The sequence below is a fragment of the Cetorhinus maximus genome, chromosome 19 (genome assembly GCF_964194155.1).
Source record: "Cetorhinus maximus chromosome 19, sCetMax3.hap1.1, whole genome shotgun sequence".
Taxonomy (NCBI): Eukaryota; Metazoa; Chordata; class Chondrichthyes; order Lamniformes; family Cetorhinidae; genus Cetorhinus; species Cetorhinus maximus.
In genome coordinates, this window is record NC_135897.1 from 33410838 (window position 1) to 33436138 (window position 25301).

General features: G+C 40.3%; 1 protein-coding gene across 2 annotated transcripts in view; it reads left to right on the forward strand.

Moving 5' to 3' along the window:
* Window positions 1–24943, forward strand: part of pik3cb (phosphatidylinositol-4,5-bisphosphate 3-kinase, catalytic subunit beta) — a 200074-nt gene extending 175131 nt beyond the window's left edge. For both annotated transcript variants that reach the window (XM_078563678.1, XM_078563679.1), the window contains exons 18-23: window positions 8299–8377; window positions 12207–12374; window positions 15184–15307; window positions 16662–16807; window positions 18309–18441; window positions 21059–24943. In XM_078563678.1, coding sequence (XP_078419804.1) covers window positions 8299–8377; window positions 12207–12374; window positions 15184–15307; window positions 16662–16807; window positions 18309–18441; window positions 21059–21196 — 788 coding nt within the window. In that variant the 3' untranslated portion in view covers window positions 21197–24943. The remainder of the gene's footprint in view (window positions 1–8298; window positions 8378–12206; window positions 12375–15183; window positions 15308–16661; window positions 16808–18308; window positions 18442–21058) is intronic.
* Window positions 24944–25301: the final 358 nt, after the last annotated feature.

Sequence of the window (25301 nt, forward strand, 5' to 3'; positions counted from 1 at the left end):
TGCCCGTTAATTGGCCAGCCAGTGAAATCGCGGTCGGGAGCCAATCGTGAGTGGTGGGCCATTTCCCTGCTGCTCCAGGGCCTGCCCGCCGCACCTGCCCGACGACCTGACAACCCGAAAGTCCTGCCCAGTGTCTTCACTTGCTCTATCTAAACCCTTCATGATTTTAGAAACCTTTTAAATCAAATCTCCTCTTAACCTTCTCTGCGCTACGTATGGCAACTCCAGCTTCTCCAGTTTATCCAAGTAACTGTAATACTCCCATCCCTGGAACTATTCTAGTAAATCTTTCTTTACCCTCTCCAAGACGTTCATGTCCTTCCTGAAGTGTGATACCTGGAATTGGGCAGCTGGGGCCGAGCTAGTGTTTTGCATAGGTTTAGCAATTTCCTCGATTTTTGTACTCTGTGCCTCTAATTATAAAGTCCAGGATCAGATGGCTGCAAAAACACCTCCACGTTCTCTCACCCCTTTAGCGCTATCTTAGTATCACTTAGCTTGTATTGTCTGTCCTCACCAAAATGCACCGGAACATTTATGAAGTATAATTATAATAGGCCTACATTCCTTACCACAATAAATTAACGCTGTAGGTTTACATGATAAATTACAGAGACCAAAGAGAGACAACGGCAAATTGGACAGCAGAGAATGAGTGAAATCATATACTGATTTAGGCTGAATCAGATTTTTTTTTTAACCAAAGTTATGGAATAACCATCGGATCAGGATTTATTGCACGAGATGGGTAGTTAGTTCAGACTGGGTATTGTCCAAAATCACCTCCTGTTTCTATGCATATTCATCATTCAAAAGTAAATATTGTACATCTATTCTAAATGTTATTAATTTATCGATCAAGCCCCTCATTTCATATTTGGATTGCTGCCAATATCTATAGTCCTCCATCATTCAAGCTGGTTGTGAGATGATGACACTCACTTCCTAGTAGCATAACATTGTAATTAAAATTCATTCTTGGAAGTGCTGGGGGACCTGCATAACTGAAATTTTCAAAATATAAAAAGCCTCCAGACCAGTTTCAGCAAAGAACCCAAGCATTTGTAGATCTGTTATTTAACCAGGACACTATTAAATGCTCAAATAACACAAGGAAAAAGGGGAGCTGGCAATTTAAGACCACTTAAATACTTTACAACACTTACACAAATCAAAATGGATTCCTTTAAGCTATGGCTACTGTTCCCATTTTATCTTTGACAGGCAAGCATTTACAAATCATCTGAAGTTCCAATATAGGCCAACTTGGCTAAGAATTTCTTATCTTTTTTTATCAAAATCTGCTGTAAAAACATCTTTTAAGGATAGAAAAATACCTGACCAACTTTTTTTTTCTATATAAGATAATTCCCAGTGAAATGCACCATTGTATTGTATTCAATGTATATGGTCTGTGGCTTCTTTCTTTCAGTGAAGCCACAGGTTAAATGGAAAGAGAATACAGCTAAATATTTCCAACATGAGTTAGACTGAGTTAGACGGTTATAGACAACTGGGCTGGGAAATGACAAATTAAACTTAACATTAGTCAAAAAAATTCACAATAGATTTGGGTCAGCACAGGGAAATTTAGATATATGGGAGTAACAATAGAAAACTTATCTTCAATATGTAAGTAATAAATCTAATAGAATGCTAGAATTATAGAACCAGAACAGTAGAATACAATTCTGCATAAGTTCTGCTAAGGTTTTACAATACACTGGTCAGACCACACTTGGAGCATAGTTCTGATCATTGTGCCACATAAAAGATATGCACATGTTGGAAAGGCTACAGAGAAAAGCAACAAGACTGATCCCAGTTGTAAAGGGCATGAACTATGAGAAAAGATTAGAGATTTGAGCTTTACAGTCTAGAAAGAAAGTGGTTAAGGGAGGAGGGAAGCTTATCCAGATTACTTCAAAGTGAGCCAGCGAAGTAGGAACGGAAGACATAAATAGAAACTTGTGAAAAATAATTTTAAACGTGTCAGGAAATACTTTGCTCAGACATGGTACGTCTTTGCAGTCTGCTTCAAGTGTTTGAGCTTATGTTATTTGCAAAGTAGATTTATCCTTTTTCTGCCCCCTGTTTTCCTTCCACTCTTGTCTCTGTCTCATTCATCCTCCATCTCTGTCTTCCCCTATGCCAGCAACCTTTCTGCTTCCACTATCCCTGTCCTCCCCATCCTCATGCCTTCAGTTCTGAAGATGTCATATTCAGCACGAAATGTCAACTCTGTTTCTCTCTCCACAGAAGTTACCAGACCTGCTGAGTATTTCCAGCACTTTATTTATTTCATCTTTACTCTGCTTTCTCTTTCCACTTTCTGTCTCTCCACTTATTGGTTGCCTTCTGTTCTTCCCTGCCTTACTGCTGTCCAACTCTGACCCTTCCACTTTTGTCCCCCCCCCCTTCCATCCATCTCTGTGTCTACCCATTGACTTCTTCATCTTTGTTTCCCCTCCCTCTTTTTATCTTCCTTTATCTCTCTTGCTCTTCCCCTCCTCCTATCCACCCCCTTGTCTCATCCCCCTGTCGCCTCCTGCCTTCTACACTCTGCCTGCCTCCTCTCCTTTTTCCTCCTTTTCCCACCCTTCCTGGCTGGCCTGTAGCCTTGTGGCTCACCCTTTGTCCTGGTATAATTATACTACCACAATTTAACTCCACTTCTTCTGAAGGCTAGTATTGGGGCAGGATTTTCATCTTCAGTTTGGGAACTGTGAGTCATTTCATGACGTTGCGGTGCCGACTTCTAAAAGTCCGCTCATTCACCCGGTATTTTGGTGTCCGGGTGTCGGGTGCGGGCTAGAGTCAGGGCAACCACCTCCCTAGACAGCAACGGAGGCAGGCGGATGATGAAGGCGGTAGGTTAGAAGGCCTATTTCCATTTACTGGGACATTGACCAAGTTCAATTCATGGTTGTTAGGCCCTCTAGCACTCATCCTCCATGCCCCCTCATATCTCCCACGCCCAGTCCTTGCCCCCATGCATCCTCCATGCCCACTCACCCAGTGTCTACCAGGTACTCATGAACCATATAGTAACACTGGTAAGTCTTTGAAATGCTCATGCTCAGCCAAGCATTCATCAGCAACTGTATTAACAAAAGCAGGTTGAACAGGTGACTAGGCATCTGTTTTGCCTCATTATGAATGTTTGGCTGAGCTCGAAGATTAACTAATGGACTTGGACCGTTAAGGGCTTAGTTATTACAGTTGTAAAAGGACTGCTAGCTTTATTTGTTTGACATTTTTATGAGCATCTTTGAAGCAGTTTTTCAATACCGGTGTGTTTATTTGGACAAGATTCAGAGATGTTAAGAGGACTTCAATGGGACTTTCACTGGCTGTGTTTGATAGTTTTATGAGAATGTAAGGGGGAATTTTATTTTCAAAGGGAATGTTGGATGCCTTATTGTTTTTTTAAAAAATTCATGAGCATTTCAAAAGGGCAGCCTTGTTATATGGCCCATTGGTTCTGTACCTAATGGATACTAGAAGAATGTTTCAAAGGCTCAGCAGATGTCAGGATATTACATCAATGTGAAAATTAAATCACAGGGTCCCTTATGTACATTCATATATGATCCTCCATACTGTGGAAAGCAAAACGCGCTTTATCCACTGAAGAAAGAACTCTAATGCATCTGAATCCTTACACAGTGCTGTTCAATTCAGTGGTCTCTTACCATCCCCCAGGGTTCACAAACTGACTTACCTAGTGTGGATCCCATAACCTTCAGGAACCCATCCATGAAAATAACAATGCCAGGGAATCTTGAATATGCAGCAGGCATTTAATTGGTGAAACTAATGTTACTTTAAGTGAGCATCAGGTGTGACCCACCACGTTTCCTGACCTGTTGAAATGACGGGTGGTGGGCAAGGTTAAAAATGCAGCCCCACACACCTTCTGTTTTATCCTCCCTACGCAGTTTGCTTAGTGTTGGGAGATGAAAATTCAGCCCTTGGTCTTGATTTCCTGTGATGAATGCCACAGGAGATTGATTTGTAGTGGTTAAAAATCTTGCCGAGGGATGAAACTCAAGAGCTTAAGAGCCTAAGCAGCTGAAGGCACAGTTACCAATGGTGGGTTAATGAAAATTTGTGAGGCGCAAGAGGCTACAATTGGAGGAGTGCAGAGACCTCCGATGGTCGTAGGGTTGCATGAGCTTACAGAAGCAAATGGGCAAGACCGTGGAAAAAATTGAAAACAGTGATGAGAATTTACTAACTGAGTTTACCCATCAAAATCTCTGTCTGAACAAATCTTCTCTCACAAATACTGACCATGTCTCTGACCTTCACATACAAATACCCTATGTGCAATGCATGGGCAATCAACTGTATAATTTAATTTTACATTAAGATATTCTTTGCTTTAACCTTAAAAACTAATGAGGTAATCGCCACTATTTTGAAAAATGTTTGGTAGGTTATCATGAGATAACACTAAATGTAGTAAACAATTACTACAAATGGAGCAATTATTAAACCCTTGGATAAAGCACTTATGTGGGAACAGATAATGGAAAAGCAACACTTCCAGATTTTGGGGCGAAAGATTTGCCCACTGTTAGACTTTTGAAAGTAAAGGCCCAAAATATTAACAGTTTGCACATGTTGTTTTGTCAGGCAGTCTTGCTGAAAAACTTGTGCTGAACAATGCTTTAGAATTATCTGTTTATAAAGACTCGTGATTGTATATTTTTAATCTCCTATGAGTGCTCACAAGACAAGGTTTTTGGAACATGTTCAAAGCGGTTTAATGATCTCATTCTGGGGAATTATTTGAAGGTGTCACCCTCTTAGCAATTTACCAATCTTACTTCTGCTGAGTTTCTTCTATTTGTGGCTGAAAATATTTAAAAAGAGCAAAAGGAGGTTACATATATATATACAATGTGCAGTCCAAACTGTAGCATGCTTGCAGACAAGTGTGTACATTGTATGCATGAATAAGGTGGGTCATATGGTTTGCACGGGCCAGTAGTAGAGAATAAAGGTTCACAGGTTACACAGCTGTAAGATACGTTCAAGGCCCCCATGTTAGATGATATCTAAGCTCACTTAGCCAATGTGAGATTTCTTCCAATTCTGAGCCAAATTTACAAGTGGTGAGGCTAATTATTTTAAATTGCCGTGTAATTTTAATGATATGTTTACATTACAAAAAAACTTCAGGAGGAAGCGGGTGCTCAGGATTCAGCCCAATTTATATTAATGGGTGGATTCCAAACAGTAAGTCAAGCAGTGGTGCATGTGCAAACTTGCAAGTCATAGTTTTTGACTATCTTTCTGGTAGTCATGCCACTCCCTTGATAGCTAGGTACATACCAGCAGTCAGGAATTCACATTGCTAGCTTCATCCAGGAAGCTGATTGCTCAGCCCACTGATAGTCAAAAATTGAATGATGCCCTGTGCTACCAGAGGCAGTACTGTTTAATTGCTGCTTTACTGCCGTGTCTGGAGACTACAGCAAGAAAACCCACCTGCTCAGGCGGGCCTCAATAACTTGAGATGCAGAAGCACCACCTCATTTAACTTACGTTGCTTTTATTAACTGCAACACTGTAAACCAAATACAGCAGAAAAGTGTAAGAATACAGTATAAGAATGATTACTGTCAGTGTGCTAAGATTAATTGGTTCCCTCTCTCACTCTTGCAATTCTATTGAATTTATTTCTGATTTCTCTTGTCGGATTATGTGGGCATTGCTGGTGATTAACTGCATTTAATTGGTTCTGAGCTGACAGCACTGTAATACAGGTACACAGTACTTTTTAGCATAAAAGAATCTAACTCACTGAATAAGAAAATCCTCATACGTTTGGCATCCAGTGGGGACAGGCTTGGAGAGGCTTTAGTGTGGGAAAGAGATAACAGATCAGCTGGTTTGCCTGTAGATTGCTGCTTGCACCTCTCTCTGCCCCAGAAAAACCTTTGTAATCACAATTTTTTTTTAATAGTAGCATTGGGTGATGCATCAGTGAACCACCACTTTTCAGTTGATTTGATATGGTCATGATGACATGACATGTACAATCTTCTGATGTATAATCCAGGAATAGAACCAAAAATGTGAGTGGACATAGCTAATTTCTTTAATTGATGAAGAAGTTGGGTTTGACCACTGCCTTACAAATAATGTATTTTAATTCAGAAAGTTTGCTCTTGGGTAAAGAAAGGAATAGCCATAAAGCTATTTGGTCCACCACCACCACCCCACCACCCCACTCCCCACCCCCGCAATCACCCCCCAGCATGACTTTTTATAAAAGAAATTCCTCTCTACTGATTGTGCCAGTGTATATGATTCAGGTTGGGAGAATTTTAGTGAATACTGACAACACCTTTCATTTCACTAGAAGAAAATACATGTCTTCCTGCAAAGTCACATTTTCTTCCCGGATATCAGAATTTTGATCCTTGTTGAAATTAAGTGACAAGAGGCTGTCAGGATTGGATTAATCCAAATAGTTAAACTGCTCCCTCGATACCTATGGAGAAAAAATTTAAACGAGCAGCTGTGAGAGGGAGAAATGAGAGGGAAGAGGCACAGGAAGGGGTAAAACCTGCTGTGTTGTGTCAATGCTGTCCTTCACAGAAGTGCTCCAAAAGGGTAACTAGTGAAGCTTTGCGGAATCAGAACCCACTGGGCACTGCCACAAGTAATAAGCAGCACAGCATTAGCTCTACTTCTTGGAATCAAGGGGTAAAAAAGCAGAAATGAACTGCTGGGATTATAATATAGTAGATATTAGATGGGACAGTGCTGGTAACTCTTGACACTGCTGTTTTAGTGATTGGTCTGTGGGGAAGTGAGATTGGGCAAGGGATAGTGAGTAAGTGGTTACCACAGTTTTATAGTTGATTATTATCCAGTGTGAGCCAAAGCTGTAAATGTAAAGAAGCAGTAGGAGAAACCTTTCAGGCAACCTAAAAGACAGGTGGGCGCTGCCAGATGCAGGAATAACCCCTCCCTCTCTCCCAAGGGCACTCCAATCTGCTTGTCATTTGTACTGAGTGATCCAAAAACTATTGGTAACCAATTTGCTAATCCACCTACTTGTCCATTTTCTTAATATAAAGTAGGATTTCTGCAGTCTTTTAAAATGTAAGATAGTGGGTAATTTTAAAATAGCTCGATGTAAAAGAACCGCACTGATTTAACAGCACTGGTGGTAGAAAACTATAGAAGAATGTGGTGAACATTTCATTGTTGACTGTTGATTGGCAGAGGATGAAAATAATGTTTTTATTTTACCAATGTGTTTGCAACATTGCCAGCTTTTCAATTGGGGAGCTCACTCACGACTAAACCTACAGGGAAACTAAATCTTGAATTACCTGAAATAAAAACAAAAAATGCTGGAAAAACGCAGCAGGTCTCAGTGTCTCTCCCATTTCAAGTCTGTTTGACTCTTCTTCGCTCTGAAGACCTGCTGAGTTTTTCCAGCAGTTATTGTTTTTATTTCAGATTTCTAGCATCTTCAGTATTTCGCTTCCATCCTTGAATTATCTGAACTTACTGATATGCAGTAATAAGTATTTGCAATGACAGACAAACATCAGTGTCTCCAAAGACTCTTCCCTTCATTGCCCCCACCCAGTTAGTGTGATGAATGATTATAAGTTTTGATTGGACTTGCTTAACTGATGATTGATTCAAGAATTAAATAGCTACCTTGAAGTGCAACAGCTCATGAAAGAATTGCAGTTATGTAATGTTTGTTCTTTCTGTATTTTTATCCAACCATCAGCTTTGTCCCAGTTTTATGAATGCTCTATTAGACTTTAAAAATTAAAGCTTAAGAATGTCTTACTCAATTATGAAAAGTTTCTGTTGTTCAGCAATAGAAGGTGGCATTGTGAAATCAAGAGAACAGAAAACACTTTTTGTAAAGTTACATTCATCGGCACAGTGCGTGTGGCATGTATTTTTTTGGGAGTGAATGTTCATCACACCAATGAATTCTTCTGGCATAATGGATTCATTATTGCCTAACATATACAGTGGTTTTGCTCTACAACCGAATTATTAATGATGCATGTTGAGAGACAAAAATAGGAGGATGTGCTGCACATGAGGAAAACTTGTTTATGTATGAGACAACTTGCACTTCATTAGAATTGAGTGCCATTATAAAAAATGGGAGTTAAAATCTACACAAAATTGTGACCTGGCTCATTAAGCATAATAGTCTAATACAACTTCGTATTATGTACAGATTTGCCACACACTGCGAAATAACCCACGAACCTGTGCTGCTTTCTTCCTTGTATTCAGATCTGCGACAGGACATGCTGGCTCTGCAGATTCTACATTTGATGGACATGTTGTGGAAGGAGGCAGGCTTAGACCTCAGGTAGGCCTCCCACAGTTCACTTCCTTCAGCTGTCTTTCAACTGGCTTTACAAACTTTACAAACCAGACTGTGGCAGTGTGTGGATGAACGTTTCCAGTTATTCCATCTGAAAATTTGAAGCACATTTAAAGGAAAACACTGAGCGGAAAAAGGAGACAGATTAGGCCTTAAGGCACAGTTAGCTCAGAAGAGTGCATATGGGCTCATTATGTGGGAGCCTAGACTTAACTTTGATGTGCTCACTGAGCTGGAGCATGCTTTTTCCTGAAGAAGATTTTATAGCATGTACGCTGTGGTGCATATTTCCAGAATTTAATCCTTCCACAACAAAGCAATCCTGAGCATTTTGTCAATCTACCCTTTTCTTTTGGTGGTCAGATAACTTAATGGTTGTTCTGTTATTTTTTGATAGTTCGATCACCCATTGTGTGGCACATTGCTACTATCTAGCTCACTTCCTTTCTAGCCCATATATGATCTGAAGTATAGGCTTTTAAAGCATAAAGAAAAATGGACCCGTTTAATACAAAAGACAAATTCGATGCAGCTTTGTTATAAATATCAGTAATAGTATGTCAGGGCAAAAAATATCACTGCAAAGGGAAATGTCAAGTAAATCATTTTAAAATACAGTTAAAGGAAGGAAAAAAAAAACCTTATTGCCAAGAATTGCTTGTAGTTCTGACAGTCTTTTTTTTTTAAACCAAATCGACAAAAATTCAGCAGTCGAATTGTTGATAAAAAAGGCCAGGATGAGATGGACTGCACCCCGAGGACATGTCCTCAATTTGACTCCTGTCAAGTTGCCTTTCTGACCAGGATGTTTTTTCCCCTCACGTTGACCCTATTGACCTCTAGGGCTAAAAATCCTTTCATCACAGCTTGCTTTCGGAGGGGAAGTAGTTGGAGGTGTGCCCAGTGGAGCTGTAAGTAGGGTAAGTTGAAATGCCATGGAAAGTTGCCAATTCGCCCTTTGAACTTCATGTACACTTGGCGTGCAGTTGTCACGCTGTGATAAGATAGGCAGTGATTTCCAGTTTCATTATAGTGAACATTTCATTTAATTGGCCTGTAACGCCTTTATTACTTTCCTCCCCCTACCCCCTCAACCCCCCTCCCCGACAAAAAAGGTCTTGTTTCTGAAACAAGATGCTTTACAAAAGTCATTATTCACCGTCTTTGGTAATTATTATTCAGTTTAATCTTAAAGCCTAATAATGGTCCTATTTTAATTTAGATAATCCTAACTAAAATGCATGTCTCTCTCATTAACCATACAGTAGGTTGGGAAAGGCAAGAGACACAGATAAAATCAATCTCAAGTACATTTTTTTTTCTCTTTTTACACCCACCTGATGCAAATATTCCATCCTCAGTGTTGTCCAATTCTGAGTAAATAACACAATCCTTCTACTGGGATCATTTACTGCAAACTTTGCAGCAATATATTTTTTTTTAAAATTGGTGTAAAATATGAGACTTTTAATCTTGAAAATATGGAAATGTTAATTAATTTAATCTTGCCATTCAAAGGGGTTTTACAGCATGATTGCTGTTGATCTATCTCAAATTTAAACACTAGTAATTGTTTTCTTTCTGTGCTGTTGCAAATACCTTGCTAAAGCATTGGCAGCTGAATTGTGCATACTGAAAAGGTAACGAATACTTGGGATTTTAATAGTTTGCTATACTTTTTTCCTGAACTGTGAGAAGCCACAGAAGTGCTGCTCGTGTGCCAAAATATCCAGGAAAAAAGATTAGATAATCTCCTCAGCATCTGGAATCTGCAGACTTCCTTGGCACAATTTCACTTTCTAAACCTTGGCCTTGCTGCACTTTTTATTCTGGATGAGCATATGGGCAGAATGCAGCGCCATCTGTTGCTGTTCCAGACTGATTGCAACTGTAGAAATGTTCCAAATTTCTGAATTTGGCCGATAGCTGATAGGAATAATAAGATTTTGTTTTTGTTTTTCTTTTGATGGGTTTTCCATTGGAATTGTTGCCGTAGAGGTAAGCCATGAGTCAGGAGGCAAACTAGTCATAGTAGAGGACTTGATAATGCAGAGTGCGTGCTCTGCACCGCAAACATCTAGAGCACTGTTTCATCGCAGTGACTTGCTGACAAAAATATCCAGCTTTCAATTGCATTGACATCTCCTCACTGTACAGCAAAACCTGTCTGCTGCATGTTACTGGGAGGCATCTGACAAGCAGGCTCTTTTAATCAGTGAAAATGTGTGGTTCACTTCCAAGCCATGCAGCATCTTAACTTGGACATATATTGTCACTGGGTCAATAATTGGGAACTCCCTGCTTAACAGCGTTGTTGGAGTACAGTACATGCACCACATGGACTTGAGCAGTTCAAGAAAGAATCTCACCACCACCTTCTCAAGACAACTAACAACGTGTTAGTCTGGCCTTGCCAGTGATGCTCACATCCAAAGATTTTTTGTTATATCAATGTATTGCATAGACCCGTCTGTCAGGTGTCAAGCTGTTTACTTGGCTTCCCCAATGAGCGTAAATTTTTCCACTAAGATACAGACTAGGAAGATCCCAAGTTTAATGTTCTGAATTAGCCAATCCCAATCAGGGTAGAGATAGGGATGTAGTCCATCAACAGCTGTGGAACTTTGCTCATGTGTCACTGTCATTTGGGAACAGGATCGAGCTCCAGCTCTGGCTCCACCATGATACTTCCCAGCACAGTAATCTGTCAATGCTGACTAAGCTCCCTCATGAAGAATGTAGGCTTGGCTGAGATATTAGGGGGGCTGTTGGAGTCCTTGGAACTGTACCCTAGCAGGATTCAGGAAAAGCTGGGATAAAATTGTCAGGGAGCAAAATGTTGCGATAAACGTAACACTTTTCTATGTGAGGTATGCTATAGAACCAATCTTTTCAACAGTGGGTACCAAAAAAAAAACCAGTATAATTAAAATCGCAGCTTAACACCAAGAAGAAGAACTGGATTTTATATAGTGCCTTTAACATAGTAAAATATTCGAAGGTGTTTTACTAAGAATTTGACACCAACCCCATAAGGAGATATTAAGCAGATGACCCAAAACTTGGTTAAAGGGGTAGGTTTTAAGGAGCACCTTAAAGACCTTAAAGGAGGTGGAGAGGTTTCAGGAGGGAATTCACGCAGCTGAAAGCAGAGCTGCCAATTGAGGAATGATTAAATTCAGAAATGTGTAAAGAGGACGGAGTTGGAGGAGTGTGGAGATTTCTGAGGCATGTAGGGATGGAGGAGGTTACTGAGATCGGGAGGGGCAAGGTCATGGAGGGACTGAGAATTTGAAAATTAAAGCTTTCCTCCTTCAAGCCACTTCTTAAAACCTACCTCTTTGACCAAGCTTTTGGCCCTCTGACCTAATATCTCCTTATGTGGCTCGGTGTCATGCTTTGTTTCATAATGTTCCTGTAGAGTGCCTTGAGACATTTCATTATGTTAAAGGTGCTATAAGTTGTTGCTGTCACTTAACTGGGAACTAATGAAGGTCAGCAAGCATGAGAATCAAGCAGGTAATTGCCCTACTGCTATCTAACTGCAGCCTCCCCTCTTGCATCCCTCCCCTCCTGCAACCCCTCTATCCCATTGCCTGGCTTTACCTAGGTAGGAGGAGTTAAAATTCCCCCTCCCTCAGTACTGTCAAACTGAAGCCGTGCGAGTCAGCCCTTCACCATTTCTCTCCAGTGTTATGTTGCGCTTTAACTGTGCTGTGCAAACAGCATTATAGCTGTGATATATTTACATCCTAAATTACCATTGCTTCCTCCTTAGTATTGATGTAAAATTTTGCTTTTAACTGTTTTTCAGAATTGTGCCTTATGGGTGCCTTGCAACAGGAGATAAATCTGGTGTCATTCAGGTGGTCTCTGCTGCAGAAACTATAGCCAATATCCAGCTAACTAACAGTAATGTCGCTGCTACTGCCGCCTTCAACAAAGATGCTTTGCTGAACTGGCTTAAGGAAAAGAATTCTGCGTAAGTTTTTGCTCTTTCCACTTGACCTTCGTATGTATGTCTAAAAAACATATAGACAAAATTTTATGAAGATGCATTGTTTGTAGCTCTCTTTTTATGCCAATTTATTCCCTTCTTTCCCCACACCCTGATGGAAAGTATCATAAGATCATAAGAAATAGGACCATCGAGCCTGCTCCACCATTCAATAAGATCATGGCTGATCTGATTGTGGCCCTAACTCAACTTTCCTGCTTATCCCTCATAACCATTGACTCCTTTTGTCAATCAAAAACCTGTCCAATTCAGCCTCAAATACATGTAATGACAGTCTTCATTGCTCTCTGTGGAAGAGAATTCATAAGAGCAACAATCCCCCAAGTGAAGAAATTCCTCCTCATCTCCGTACCAATTCTTTACTAGGATACGACCTGACACAGATGTGAGGCACAAGTTTATTGATGACGGGGTTTCCTGCCCCACCACCGAAGAATCAGTGGGGTTGGCAGCTGCCCTGCAGCCATTTAGCACTCCCAAGAAGCATCAACTGGCAAGGGGTGACAATCCGGCCCCTCACTTGGGAGGAAGCCCTGCCTCAGAGTCTGTGGTCTTTGTGCGAAGAGAACTCCCTACTGTGGCATGCTTCACCTCTGGAAGGGTACGGGGGTGGGGTGATGGGGTCACATCTCCATATTTGCTAACACAGCAGAGCATTGAACTTAGCTGCTGTGCAAAAGTTTAACTTCCTGTGGTTCATGGAGTCCAGAAAAATGTTTTTTTTTACTAAATGTGGTTCCAAACTGTGTATCATTAAATAAATAATGGCAGGATTGTTCTGTTACTGCACTTTTTATTGGAAGCAAAAGTGCATCTGGATCGACCACTATTGTCTGTATAGTAAATGCATGCAAAGCAGAAAAATATGGTTGACACTGGGCCCTTTACATAAGGATAGACAATATGAGCTCTTGTCCTGTGGTAGCTGCTGTAAAAAACTTTTTGGATGATCTAAAGTTTGGGATGGCTTGGAAATCTGGCCAGAGTTCTAAAGATTCCCTTCTGTACATCTGAGAAAAATCACTGCAACCATTGGAAGAATTTAGAACAGACTCTGTGACAAGCCTCTTCACTCTTTACATGGTGAATTGTAACTTGCAATGGTAGTTTCCACAGATGCATGTCTTCCTTTGTAAAAGTCAAACTAAATATTGGAAACAAAAACATGGTCGTTGTCATAACGACCTGTTAGATGTCTGTAGATCTTTAATGTTAAGATTGTTCTTGACAGTGCAGTTTCTCAATTAATGTCAAATCCCTCCATGGACTTGCCTTATTCTAATTCCTTAAAAAAGGCCAAGGCAGTTGGCCAGGTAGGAGCTTGCCCTCTGCAAACTATGTTGGTTTGGTTATTTTCATGTAGGTAGTCAAGTATATTCCAAATTGATTTTATTGTTTTGCCATTTGTTGCTGTAAGATGAACGATTAGGCAAATAGGTAGCATGTTGACTTGAAAGTTTGACAGTGCTGACAGCCATCAGGAAGTGAGGTCCCATAGATATTTGACTCTCTCATCATGACTGTGAGCACTATATAGATTCTATATATATTCATCTCCAGGTATAAAGCATCTATGCCTAGGGATTTCTTGTAGTACTTTATATGTTCGTTCTTGGGATCTGGGTGACAGCAAGGCAGTATTTAAAACTTTGAGATGAGGGTGTATGGGGGAACCCTGCAACAGGGCAGCCAGTGGCTATGCCCGCACCCAGGCAGGCAGGGAGGGCCTCTGGACCTGCCTGGAGCACCAGCCCCCAGCCTGCTGCCAGGAGGCCACCTAAACTGGCATCCGCCGCCTGCAAGAACCTGGGGCTGCCTGGAAAATCCCAGTTGGCCTCCTTTAATTGGACTTAAGGGCTCTTAATGAGACATGTCAGTTATCTGCTATGTACAGGTGAGTTACCTTACAGCTCCCAAACCTTCTTCCACCCCTCCCCTGCACTCACCCCATCTTGCCCCCCAATAAAAAAGGCTTGGAGGTGGGGTGGAGTGAAGGATCTGGCATGCTGGCTTATGGGACTTTTTAGCTCCCACCCACTTCCTATCCAGGCCACTGCGGGAGTTGAAAATCCAGCCCTAATATTCAGTAGCATAGTCTGCGACTGGAGTCACATAGGACAGATCAGGGAGGGGTGGCAGGACGTCAGGGAACTAGTTGGGTTTATTGCAACAATTCAGCAACTTTCACAGGAACAGCCTGTAAATCACCAGATTCATTGAATCCTGTATCACAGCTTTCCGTGATGGGATTTGAATTTACAACCTCCAGATTTCTAGTCCTGCAACATACCAGTTACAATTAATCTTTACTTCCTCCTTCCAACGCTGCTTTTAGATTAGTTCTTGTATTCCCCCATTCCACCAATAGAGACCAATCCTTCAATCACTACTCCTCTGTCCTCTTAAAAACTCTCCGAAAATCACTTTGCTTTACTCTTTTGGTTCTGGAAAAGCCTTTAACTCTGTAAATCTGTACTCTCTCTTCCCCCTCCTTACAATTTCTCTCCTTTCTTCTGTTTGGTGTCTGACAAGTTATATGAAGCTATATGTACAAGTTATATGAAGTAGTAATCTTTGCAATCATTTACAATTTATTACTGTATCCTAGTAATTCTATAGATTTCACATGAAAGCTTTTATAAGCCCTATTTAAATATCTCATTCTGAATCTGAAATGTATAAACTGCTGTACATTAATTTTTATCAATGCAGCTGCAATTGCTCCAGTAAACAAATTGTTCAGTGATTTTATTCATCTTCTGTTTGATTACAGGGAAACTCTTGAGCAAGCAATTGAGGAGTTTACTCTGTCATGTGCTGGCTACTGTGTAGCAACCTATGTGCTGGGGATTGGCGACAGACACAGCGACAACATCATGGTCCGAGAATCTGGTCAGGTATGATCTAATAATGTAAAGAAGTAACTCCAAATAGGAATGGGAATGTGATGGTGTGACTTCACAACAAATTTTTGCTGTGTAGGATTCATTCCTCATTTCAGGTAACTTTTCAACAGGAAGTTAGATATGCTTTACATAACTAAGCTAAGATTTAAATCTGGGGCCTGTCATTCCTGTTTATCAGGAATGGTAGGATGGAATGGATATCCCTTTAAATCTGTATTGGTCTAATATCATCATTTGAATGGTCAAAGGTTTGCAGCTGTCTTATTGACTATGAGAATGGCAGGAAGAAAATCTTTGTTTCAACCTGACTGAGTATCCCTAATATTCTTCATCTTCAGGTAGCACCCTTGTTTATTCAAGGGTTGCTGAACCATGGCTAATGCCATGATTTTGTTATGGGGCAGGGGGAGGAGGCAAGCCCCAGGTCCACCTAGCCAGAACAGGAATCAAACCCCACGCTGTTGCCATTATTCTGAACCACATGCTAGTAGTCTAGCCAACTGAGCTAACCAGCACCCCCTCCCTAATAATTTTGTTAATTTAACCAAAGTGTTAAGGAAAATCAATAAGACAGTTTATGGAACCTAGGATGGGTTCAAAATAAGTGCTGCTTTTCTGACACTGAGCAGTACTTCGGTGAAATCTGCATGTGAAGTGCAATCTGAGAATTATGCAGATCTATAAAAGCCCATTATGCAAATGTTCAAAATCCCAATACTAATAATGCTCCATCATTAAATTTAATGTTTGTTGTTGCAGCGTTTAAAGCATTGAGCCTTAATAACAACCTCTCGTCTAATTGCCCCTTTATATTATAATGATGTCCCCGACGGGGACCCAGTTTCAGAAAGTATTATTAGATAAATAAGGTGATGTTACTACTGAGAAAGGAGTCAAGAATCGCCTATGGAGGTAGCAGTTCTATTATAAATGGCTGTCAGTAGCTGTGTTGACTTTTTTGGTTCTGGCAATAGGCTAGCTCAGACGTGTTGCAGTGCTGGCCTTTGTGGTCCTCTCAACATGGGTTAAGGTCCAGGATCAGTGAACTAAAGTCATGAACACAACTTAATTTACAATTGTATTTATTTTTGCCACAATGTGTATGGATGTTTCCACAGCAACAAGTCACTTGGCAGAACTACTTCAAGTCAAAACTGTATACAAATAGGGAAAAGACCTGTCAATCTATTAGACTGTGAATGCATTGAAGATTGAAATATTTGGAAACTCTGCTAATAAAATACCAGTTCTTTCATAATTTAATTTTTGCCATTATTTTAGTTTCAAAGATTGGAGAGAGATTTTCTAAGGGAATAATCCTGCTACCTTTTTTTTCTGTTTCAAGCTCTTTCACATTGACTTTGGACATATTCTTGGCAATTTCAAGTCTAAGTTTGGGATTAAAAGAGAGCGTGTGCCTTTTATTCTTACCTATGACTTCATTCACGTCATTCAACAAGGAAAAACAGGAAACACTGAGAAGTTTAACAGGTAATTAAATAGTCATGTCATAAGTGTTTTATCATCGTTCTATCAGAACATATTCTCAAAGAGGAATACAGCATTTTGTTCTGGGATACTTGTTAGATTTATATTGCCATCCCAACCTGCTATGTCCTTTCTCAGACCAGTCACAACTGATATGCATTGGCTTCCTCTTCCTACTTATACTCATTCAGCACTCTCTCTTTTCCCCTTTCCCTGTCTTTTGTCCGTTATGTATAACTGACATTCCTCTTTGTGTAACTAAGCAATTATACAATAGTTATAAACAAATATGCAAATACAGAAACTCCTAATATGTGCACATATGTTTGACAGATCAGAAGTGGCTTGTGTGGTGTGACAGTTGCACTGTTACTGCTCATGTGGTCTAAGCTGTTTAATGTCATAATCTCCTATAATTTCCTAGAAAGAAAAGTATTCTCAGCAATTGGAGTTTCAAGTTATTTAATTAGTAAACTTTGAGTTTATTCTTAGGTTTAAAATAAGTTTAATATGATAATCAATGTTCAGTGGGTAACTGTATAAAATATTTGTGCCTTATGAGTGAGGACTAAAACTTACTTGTGCCTTTACCTGTTCAGTAAAATATGCTTAAAATCCTTAGTGAGCTCGCTTGGTAAGCATTGGAAACATTGCCATGAGCTGGAAACATGCAGATTTGAGCCTACCTTTGCTCATATAGAATTCCTAATATTGCTATTGTGCGGAACAACAAGGGAAATTAGAACAACTGATTCGCCTGCCCAGACTCATTTTTGTGGGCCTCCCTATGTCCAGCACAAAGATAAAATTGGCCTAATCCCGGAAAAGGTGACTTGTCCTCCTATTCTCTTTTAGGAAGTGGACAACATGTATAGGGTAAGCTTTATTTGACAATAGTGGAGTAAACATTTTCATATGTAGTGTTGATAATCATAAACTCAGAGAATTTTAATACTCATAATTAGCTTTCATTTCTGAGAGGTGTTTGGTTTTTGTTTTGGAGTGATCAGGTGGAAGAAAATTTTCTATTGTTAGTGTTTATTTTAATAGCCCCTTGGGTTAATTACTTTTGTTGGTCCACTTAACCAGTAACACATTCCCCCTCATAATGTAATAATGTTTCATAAATTTAATTAAAAAAATTTATTTTGCATTTTGTAGCACTTTTTGCTTTAAATGCCAACATTTATAGTCAGCATTTTGAAATGAAATGCAAAAGTAATCTTAAATCTAAAATTTTCCTCCTTTTAAATTTCATCATCCTTAAGGGTTATGTCAATATTATAAGGAGTCAACTCGAGCCTGACAATTACTGTTATAGGAAAGCTGATTCATTTATTTGACACACAACAAAGTGATACCTGGCAAACAGGTGAATTAACTACCCAGAGTTAGGTAGAACAAAAAGTATCTAGTAATTTATATTGATGTATAACTGTCCTTTTATCTCCTCATGACATCCAGAAAGTTGTGCATTTTGTACTGTGTTATCTATTTTTGATAGGTTCCGGCAATGTTGTGAAGAAGCTTATTTGATTCTGCGCAAGAATGGAAACCTGTTCATTACTCTGTTTGCGCTAATGTTGACAGCAGGACTACCTGAGTTAGGCTCTATCAAAGACATCCAGTACCTTAAGGTGAAACCTTATTTCTAATACTTCCTTTATTCAATTAGAATTACTTCAAAAACACGTTATAAAGTGAGGCAAAAGCAAAATACTGGAGGTGCAAAAAAATCTGATATATAAACAGAAAGGCTGAGCAAGCCTGGCAGCATGTGTGGAGAAAGAAACAGAGTGAAAGTTTCAGGTCGATGACCTTTCATAAAGTGATGTCTTTTGAGCCAGCTTGGTAAGCAATGAGAGCATTCCCATGAGCTGGAAAAATGCAGATTTGCACCCAATATTGCTTATTCTGTGGAACAACACAGGAAGCAAAGATTAAACATTTCCCCACAACAAGGACAGGAAATTGGATCAACTGATTCCACCTGCCCAGACTCATTTCTGTGGGTCTCCCAGTATCCAATGCAAGGATAATACTGCAGTAAGATATCTTTTTCCTCTTTGCCTTATCCAGCAGCAGTAAATATGTCCCAGCACTTTATTTTTCCTCCAGTCTCTTCCTCCTTCCTACATCCCATCTGATCGACTGGAATATTTTTTATTCTTTGATGGGATGTGGGTATCACTGGCAAGACCAGCATTTGTTGCCAATCACTAATTGTCCTTGAATTGAGTGGCTTACTAGGCCATTTCGGAGGGCACTTAAGAGTCAACCGCATTGCTGTGGAACTGGAGTCACATGCAGGCCAAAGCAGGTAAGGGCAGCAGATTTCCTTCCCTAAAGAACATTAGATATGACTGCCAATTCTAAAGCACATGCCAAGTGGCATTCAAGTGCCTACCATCACCAGTGCCAGAATCGGATGAATTGGCAATTTGCGTGTCATTGCTTTCCTTATTTTGCCAATGGGAAGGCCGTTTCCCCCACTAAAGATCCAAGATGGTCCAGCTGAGAGTGACAACTCAATATGTTGGGGGGGATCAGTAAATTCCATCTATCCCCTGGCACAACTATGCCACTAGGGTCAAAATGTTATCCTTTCGGATTGTGTGAAATCACATTTTATTATGGGTGATTCAAAGGAACAGTTCCTTTGTGTTCATTGAAGATTGCAGTATTGGTGCCATTTAATACTCTCAAAGACTGAAGTGTATGCCTCCTGAATATAACCACTGTTTTTGTAGAAAGTTCTTGCACAGAGGAAAGTTTTGTTTCAATTGCTGTATTTCTTCACAATTTTTTTGGCTGAAGAAAAACTAAATAATAAGCATATTTATATAAAAGAAGGGGATTAATACTCTAATGGTAGCCTTCAGGCACCACTAACCATAATTCCATTATCATTAGTTGTTTTTTCACCAATCCCACTATACAGATTGTGTTTGTGATGTTCTACCTTTTAATAAGGCCTTACAAATAAACTAACCTACCAGGCAGCAGTGGACACACTATGGGCTGAATTTTCCTGATCCTGTGGAGCTGGGGTTGGAGGTGTTGGAGGGGGTGGGAACAGAAAAATGAAGAGGAACCAGCTCAGGATGGCTACCCAATGCATTCCTGTCTCCAGGGAAATTTCTTTGGGCAGGCTGGGAGTGGGGTCAGATCCTGCTCCATGGAGGTGGGCAGCCAATTTGGGCAATTAGTACCCTACTGAGGTGCTATTTTGTGGTGGCGGTGGTAGTTACCCACCATTGATGTGGTCCTCCACTGAGTGCGGAGCCTGAAAACTCACTGGTGCTCCTGCCATGGGATCATCAGAGCCAGAGGCTTCATGCCCCAATGACCTGGCCGCAGGGATGAAAGGTCACAGCCGCACCTGAAACCCATCCTGCAGAGAGGCTTCCCTTCCACTCCAATGGCCCTACTGGCTTCAGGTCTCCTTAGCTGACTCCAGGGAAGTCTGCAACTGAGGATGCTGCCATGTTGAGGCATCCGCGTGCTCGTCTTCCTGCTGTACCTCTCCTGGTGGGACTGCCAACCGTCCAGAGCTGCAGGCCTCTGATTGGGTCTCCAGCCTCGTGAGCTTAATAGGACGATAAGCATGGAATTTTGTGCTGGCAGGCACACTATCAACATGGCTGGGCCGGGGACTCCTATATTGGCCCAATGTCAGGGTCCCAAAACTCATTTTAAAAAATATGGGTGGCTTCAGTAACCCAAGGCTGTGGAAGAGGAAATAATGGCCTGGGTGCTCAATCCTCATTGCTGTTACTTCCCCTAAGCCTTGAACACTCACCCCCACCTCTGCTCACCGCTCTACCCCTCACCCCATCCTGACACCCAACACTGGTATGTGTGAAGGTGAAGAAATGGATGAACTTAGCTGTGGTTATGATCAATTAGCTCACTGGCACTCTGTATTGGTGCTGACATGACTTTCCAGACAAGATCCAGAACTGTAACTCGGCTTCAATCTCAACCACTAGGAAAAGAGGGAAAGAAAATGGGGAGAAAAGCACTTTGCATGTTATGACTGAAACACACATGAGAGGAAGTGGTGCAGATTGAAGCTTAGAGATGATCTATTTTTCTGCTTTAAAATACACATAATTTCAGGAATCCAAAGTTGGATGTTGTATCGATGTAATTTTAAACAAATTTCCTGATCACTTGCAAGATGTAGTGTGATGCATCATCAAAAAGGATGCAGCCCCGTATTTTTAACAAATCTCCTCCTTTTGGCCCCAGGACTCTTTGGCTTTAGGAAAAAGCGACGACGAAGCCCTGAAGCAGTTTCGACAAAAGTTCGATGAGGCCCTTCGTGAAAGCTGGACAACGAAAGTGAACTGGATGGCTCACATTGTGGCCAAAGACAAAGGGTCCTAGCGAATTTACAGCAATGCACTGAAATAACAACAGGCTGTTAAATGAGGGAACAGCTGACTTCTGGACCAAATTGCAGGAGAACTCCCAGTTGTTACACTCCATGCCTTCCAGCTTCCAGTGCAACTACAACATTGTGTAATATGTATATTCTTGCTGCATCTTGCTGACTTTGCACGCTGCAGGCTACTGGTTGTTTCACCTTCAGATTTCTAAGGATATGGTACTAGTGAAATAGGTATATACTTCTCCAGACGTTGGGGCTGACTGATACCAAATATTGAGCACTACCAATACAGATACTGTATGATTGGTATTGGGTGTTGTTCATATTCATATGTTTATATTAGATTCATTGCTAAGTCGATATTTTATTTTAAATCAGTAAGGCTAGACTGAACTTCGCATGATCCAGTGAACGAGAATTGGTGATAGTTTTTTTAAAAATTATTTATATGAGTCTGGATATGTAGCTGAAGCCAGTCTATCCCTTAGTAAAACACCAACCTTAGTATCAGTCAATCCCTTCTTGGACACTGTAGCCCCTGTTTGATCACCATACTGCTACAGAACTTTTGTTTTAAATCCAAGGAGAATGATTTCTTTTTTCACTTAAAATCTTGAAAAATAGCTTGATGTTACATAGTTGGGTCTAGGAGAAAAATAAACTGGTATTTTATACCCAAGGCACGTCTATCTACACTACTCATCCTGAATCCTTGTAATTTCATGGATAATTTATAAATAGCTGGTAAGTGAGCCTAGAAATTATCATTTTATTCAGCATCCATTCTGTTGTGATCTTAGCACTGAATAAGGAAAATGCTCAGTAGTAGCAGATTTGTCAATTTCCTTTTTAATGTGCCACATCAAGTTGAGTTTTCATGAGCGATTTTGCTAGATCTTTATGGTGTGTTTCAGGTGACGTTTGTAGAGAGGGTTAGCAAGCTAGCTTCGATTCTGCACCATCAGTTTAAGAGCCTCTCTGGAATTAATTCAAAGGGCTTTAGCTGGGTTTTGCAGCCTGTGATATCCCAGGAATGATAAAGCTGTGCTGGCTTGACTTATTTCCTGTCACTTTAGCAATACATAAGATAAAGTAAAATCTGCTTTGAAGTTTCATTCTCAAGTGTAGTGGACGTGTATCAATGCTGTCTACTCAATGAAAGGCAACAGAAAGCGTACTTATAGGGGAAAGAATTGCTCTGATCATACATAATCATATCGCAAGCATGATCTTTAAATGCATTTCTGATATTGCAAGACATAGCATTTGAGTTACCAAGGTGGTTATACATATATGAGCACAGATATGCTTAGTTGATGTGTTGTAATGGGATTCACTTTTTAATAGTTATCAAGTTTTTGAGAATCAAAGTCTTGAGGAAATGCACCTCATCTACCCGAACTGATCCTATACCTACAGCTCAGATGAACACAGAATGCATTGATGTTTACAAAGTATAGAATGTTTAGCAAACAACATGGGTTTGGAGTACAAATTTTGTATTTTTTACATGATCATTGAATCATACACACTGAACTGCCCTGCAGTGATTCTGACCTGAACTTGCATTGAGAAACCACTGTACACTGTAGTCACCTGAGCTCAGCTGTGGAGGACTTCTGTAGTTCTATTTAGACACATCCAATACACACTGAATCCAAATTGCCCCCACTGAACTAAATCACATAAAGAAGATCATTTGATTCAATCTAAATTTGGATTCTTTTGACCCTGATGTAGCCAGATTTATTTTTCTGACTCAGCTATTGTTAATGCTGCCTTAATTTGACTTAATCTCCAATGCTGCTCAGTAGAGGGGGAAAAATGCAACAAGATAAAAGTGGATGCTGCAGTTTTGGTGCACAGGTGGAATGGTACTGCATTTCCTCTTCCCTGGTGCTATGAAGGCAACTAGTGCAATACAAAAATGCTTGTTTAAAAAAAAAGGCCACAGTTGCAGGCATCAAAGCATTAGTGAGGGAACCATCCTCACTGCCGCTGCCTTTTCAGGCGGGGGACTGAAATGGCTTTAACTATTAGAAATTTATGCTGATGCCTTTACTCGTTTTTTAAGCTGAAAATATATTAGGAGTATTTTGGAATAAGATGGCTTTCTTACCAGAATTGGGCATGAAATATTATCAAGATTCAACTGGGTGGAACATTTTATGGTAAAATAGATGTTCAGAGCACAGATTATCTTTTTTGAAATATTATTGAGTTCTCCACTGTGCAGAAATCTGCAGTTAAGAACTGAACGACTTCAGCCATTAGGCTTCATATGAAGAAATACTGGTAAGATGAACAAGTTTTAAGTTTTACGTAACAGAGTAAATTGAAGTGGTTTTGTTTGCACAGTTTAACCTCAATGCATAGATAGTAATACTTTAGTGCACTTTAGCAGATAGTTAATATTTCTGGCCTTTGGATAGGAACATAGTGACACTTATCTCAGCAACGCTACCTCTTTTGCATGCCTGAGATTGACATGAACATATTCCAGCTTCAGTCCTGAAATCATCACTGCTTACTTTCTTTAACTGGTTAGATTGGATGTTCACAGTAATACTGAAATATCTCAATAGCTATCAACTTATTGACAACTGATTATTTATTCCGGAAAATGGATTTCAACAATAAGAAAACCTAATGAGGAGCTCTGGTTTACTTTCTGTATGTATATTGTGAAATAGTTAATCAGTCCAAAATAGAATACATAGGCAAATGTTATACAGGCCTGGGAAAAGCTGCAGTAAACTTTCAAATGTAAACAAAACTGATTGAAAAAGCATTATGGAAAATCAAGTGAGTATATTGTTGATATTGGCCAGAGGTTGTGAAAGGGGAGCGGGAGATAGAGGAGGAACCACAATTGTGTTCTAATATTCCATTGATGGAGATAAACGTCTTGCGTGTTGGACCCACTCTGCGCAAAGCCTTTAAGCGGTTGTGAAATCTTATTTATTTGTTTTCAATACATTTTCAATGTTATTTTTAATGTCTTCCCACCTGTACATCAACCTCACCCACCCTCCCTGTTGGAAGCGTGGGATATCCTGAGCTGCAGACTATCCCATGGCTGCTGTCGATGCTGCTTTATATCTGTCTAAGATCTACATTTGGCAGGGCAGTTTGCACGCCCATGTCAGTCTTTTTCCCCTCTCACAGGTGAGGTGCTGTACCACAAGAGCAGGAATGGTCTCCACCTTGTGACCAACTAAGAACCATCAAAGCTTGTCACCAGCAAGAGCCATGGTTGAATGCCATGTGAGGTTAGGATTGGGATTTGAGCCAGTAACCTTAATGCCCTAGCATCAATGCTCCGTTTTACCCTTTGTATGTTGTTTTTAATAATTGAATGCTTGTTGCTACTACTGAATTGTGTAGATTTGTACAGAATTATTATAGGATTTTAAAAAATAAGATTTGTTCTTCGTACGGGCTTGGGCAACACTCCTACAATATTCCAACAAATGCCATACAGACAGTGGATTTATTTAATTCCATGTCCTTGTAATAATAAAATAAAATGTACGATAAATGAGTGGAATACATACAGGAAACTGTGCCCTTAAAGATTTGCTACAGATGTTGAATGTACTGATGTTAAATGAAATGTTTCATAAGTTTTTTTTTGCTGGTATATTAGACCAAATGTGACATTTCGGATGGAAAAGTGCGAAGACACACTTACTAAATGGCTGTAAAATGTATATTTTGCTTTTAAATAAACTCTTTTTTTAAGAAAACTTCTTTTACACTATTCTGGCCGGGATTTTCTGCTCCCTCCCGTGGCAGGCATCATGGAGAGAGGGGGCAGAAAATATGGTGAGAAGGCCAGAAATCGCTTTCACATCGTGGGAAACGTGTTTGCCACGGTGCGCTGCAGCATTCAGTGGAAAGCCGCGTTCAATAAATTTGCATCTCATTATAAGGACTGTTCACCAGAATCGCGCCCCCCCCCTCCCCACCACGCTGGATCATCTGAGCACGTCAGCGCGCGATTAGAATGACGTGCTTCACAGTGTATACAGCGAGTGCACCTGGCGTCCTGCACTTTGCCCGCGACGTCGAGGTTTGTTTGCTTACCTTGCATCGCGC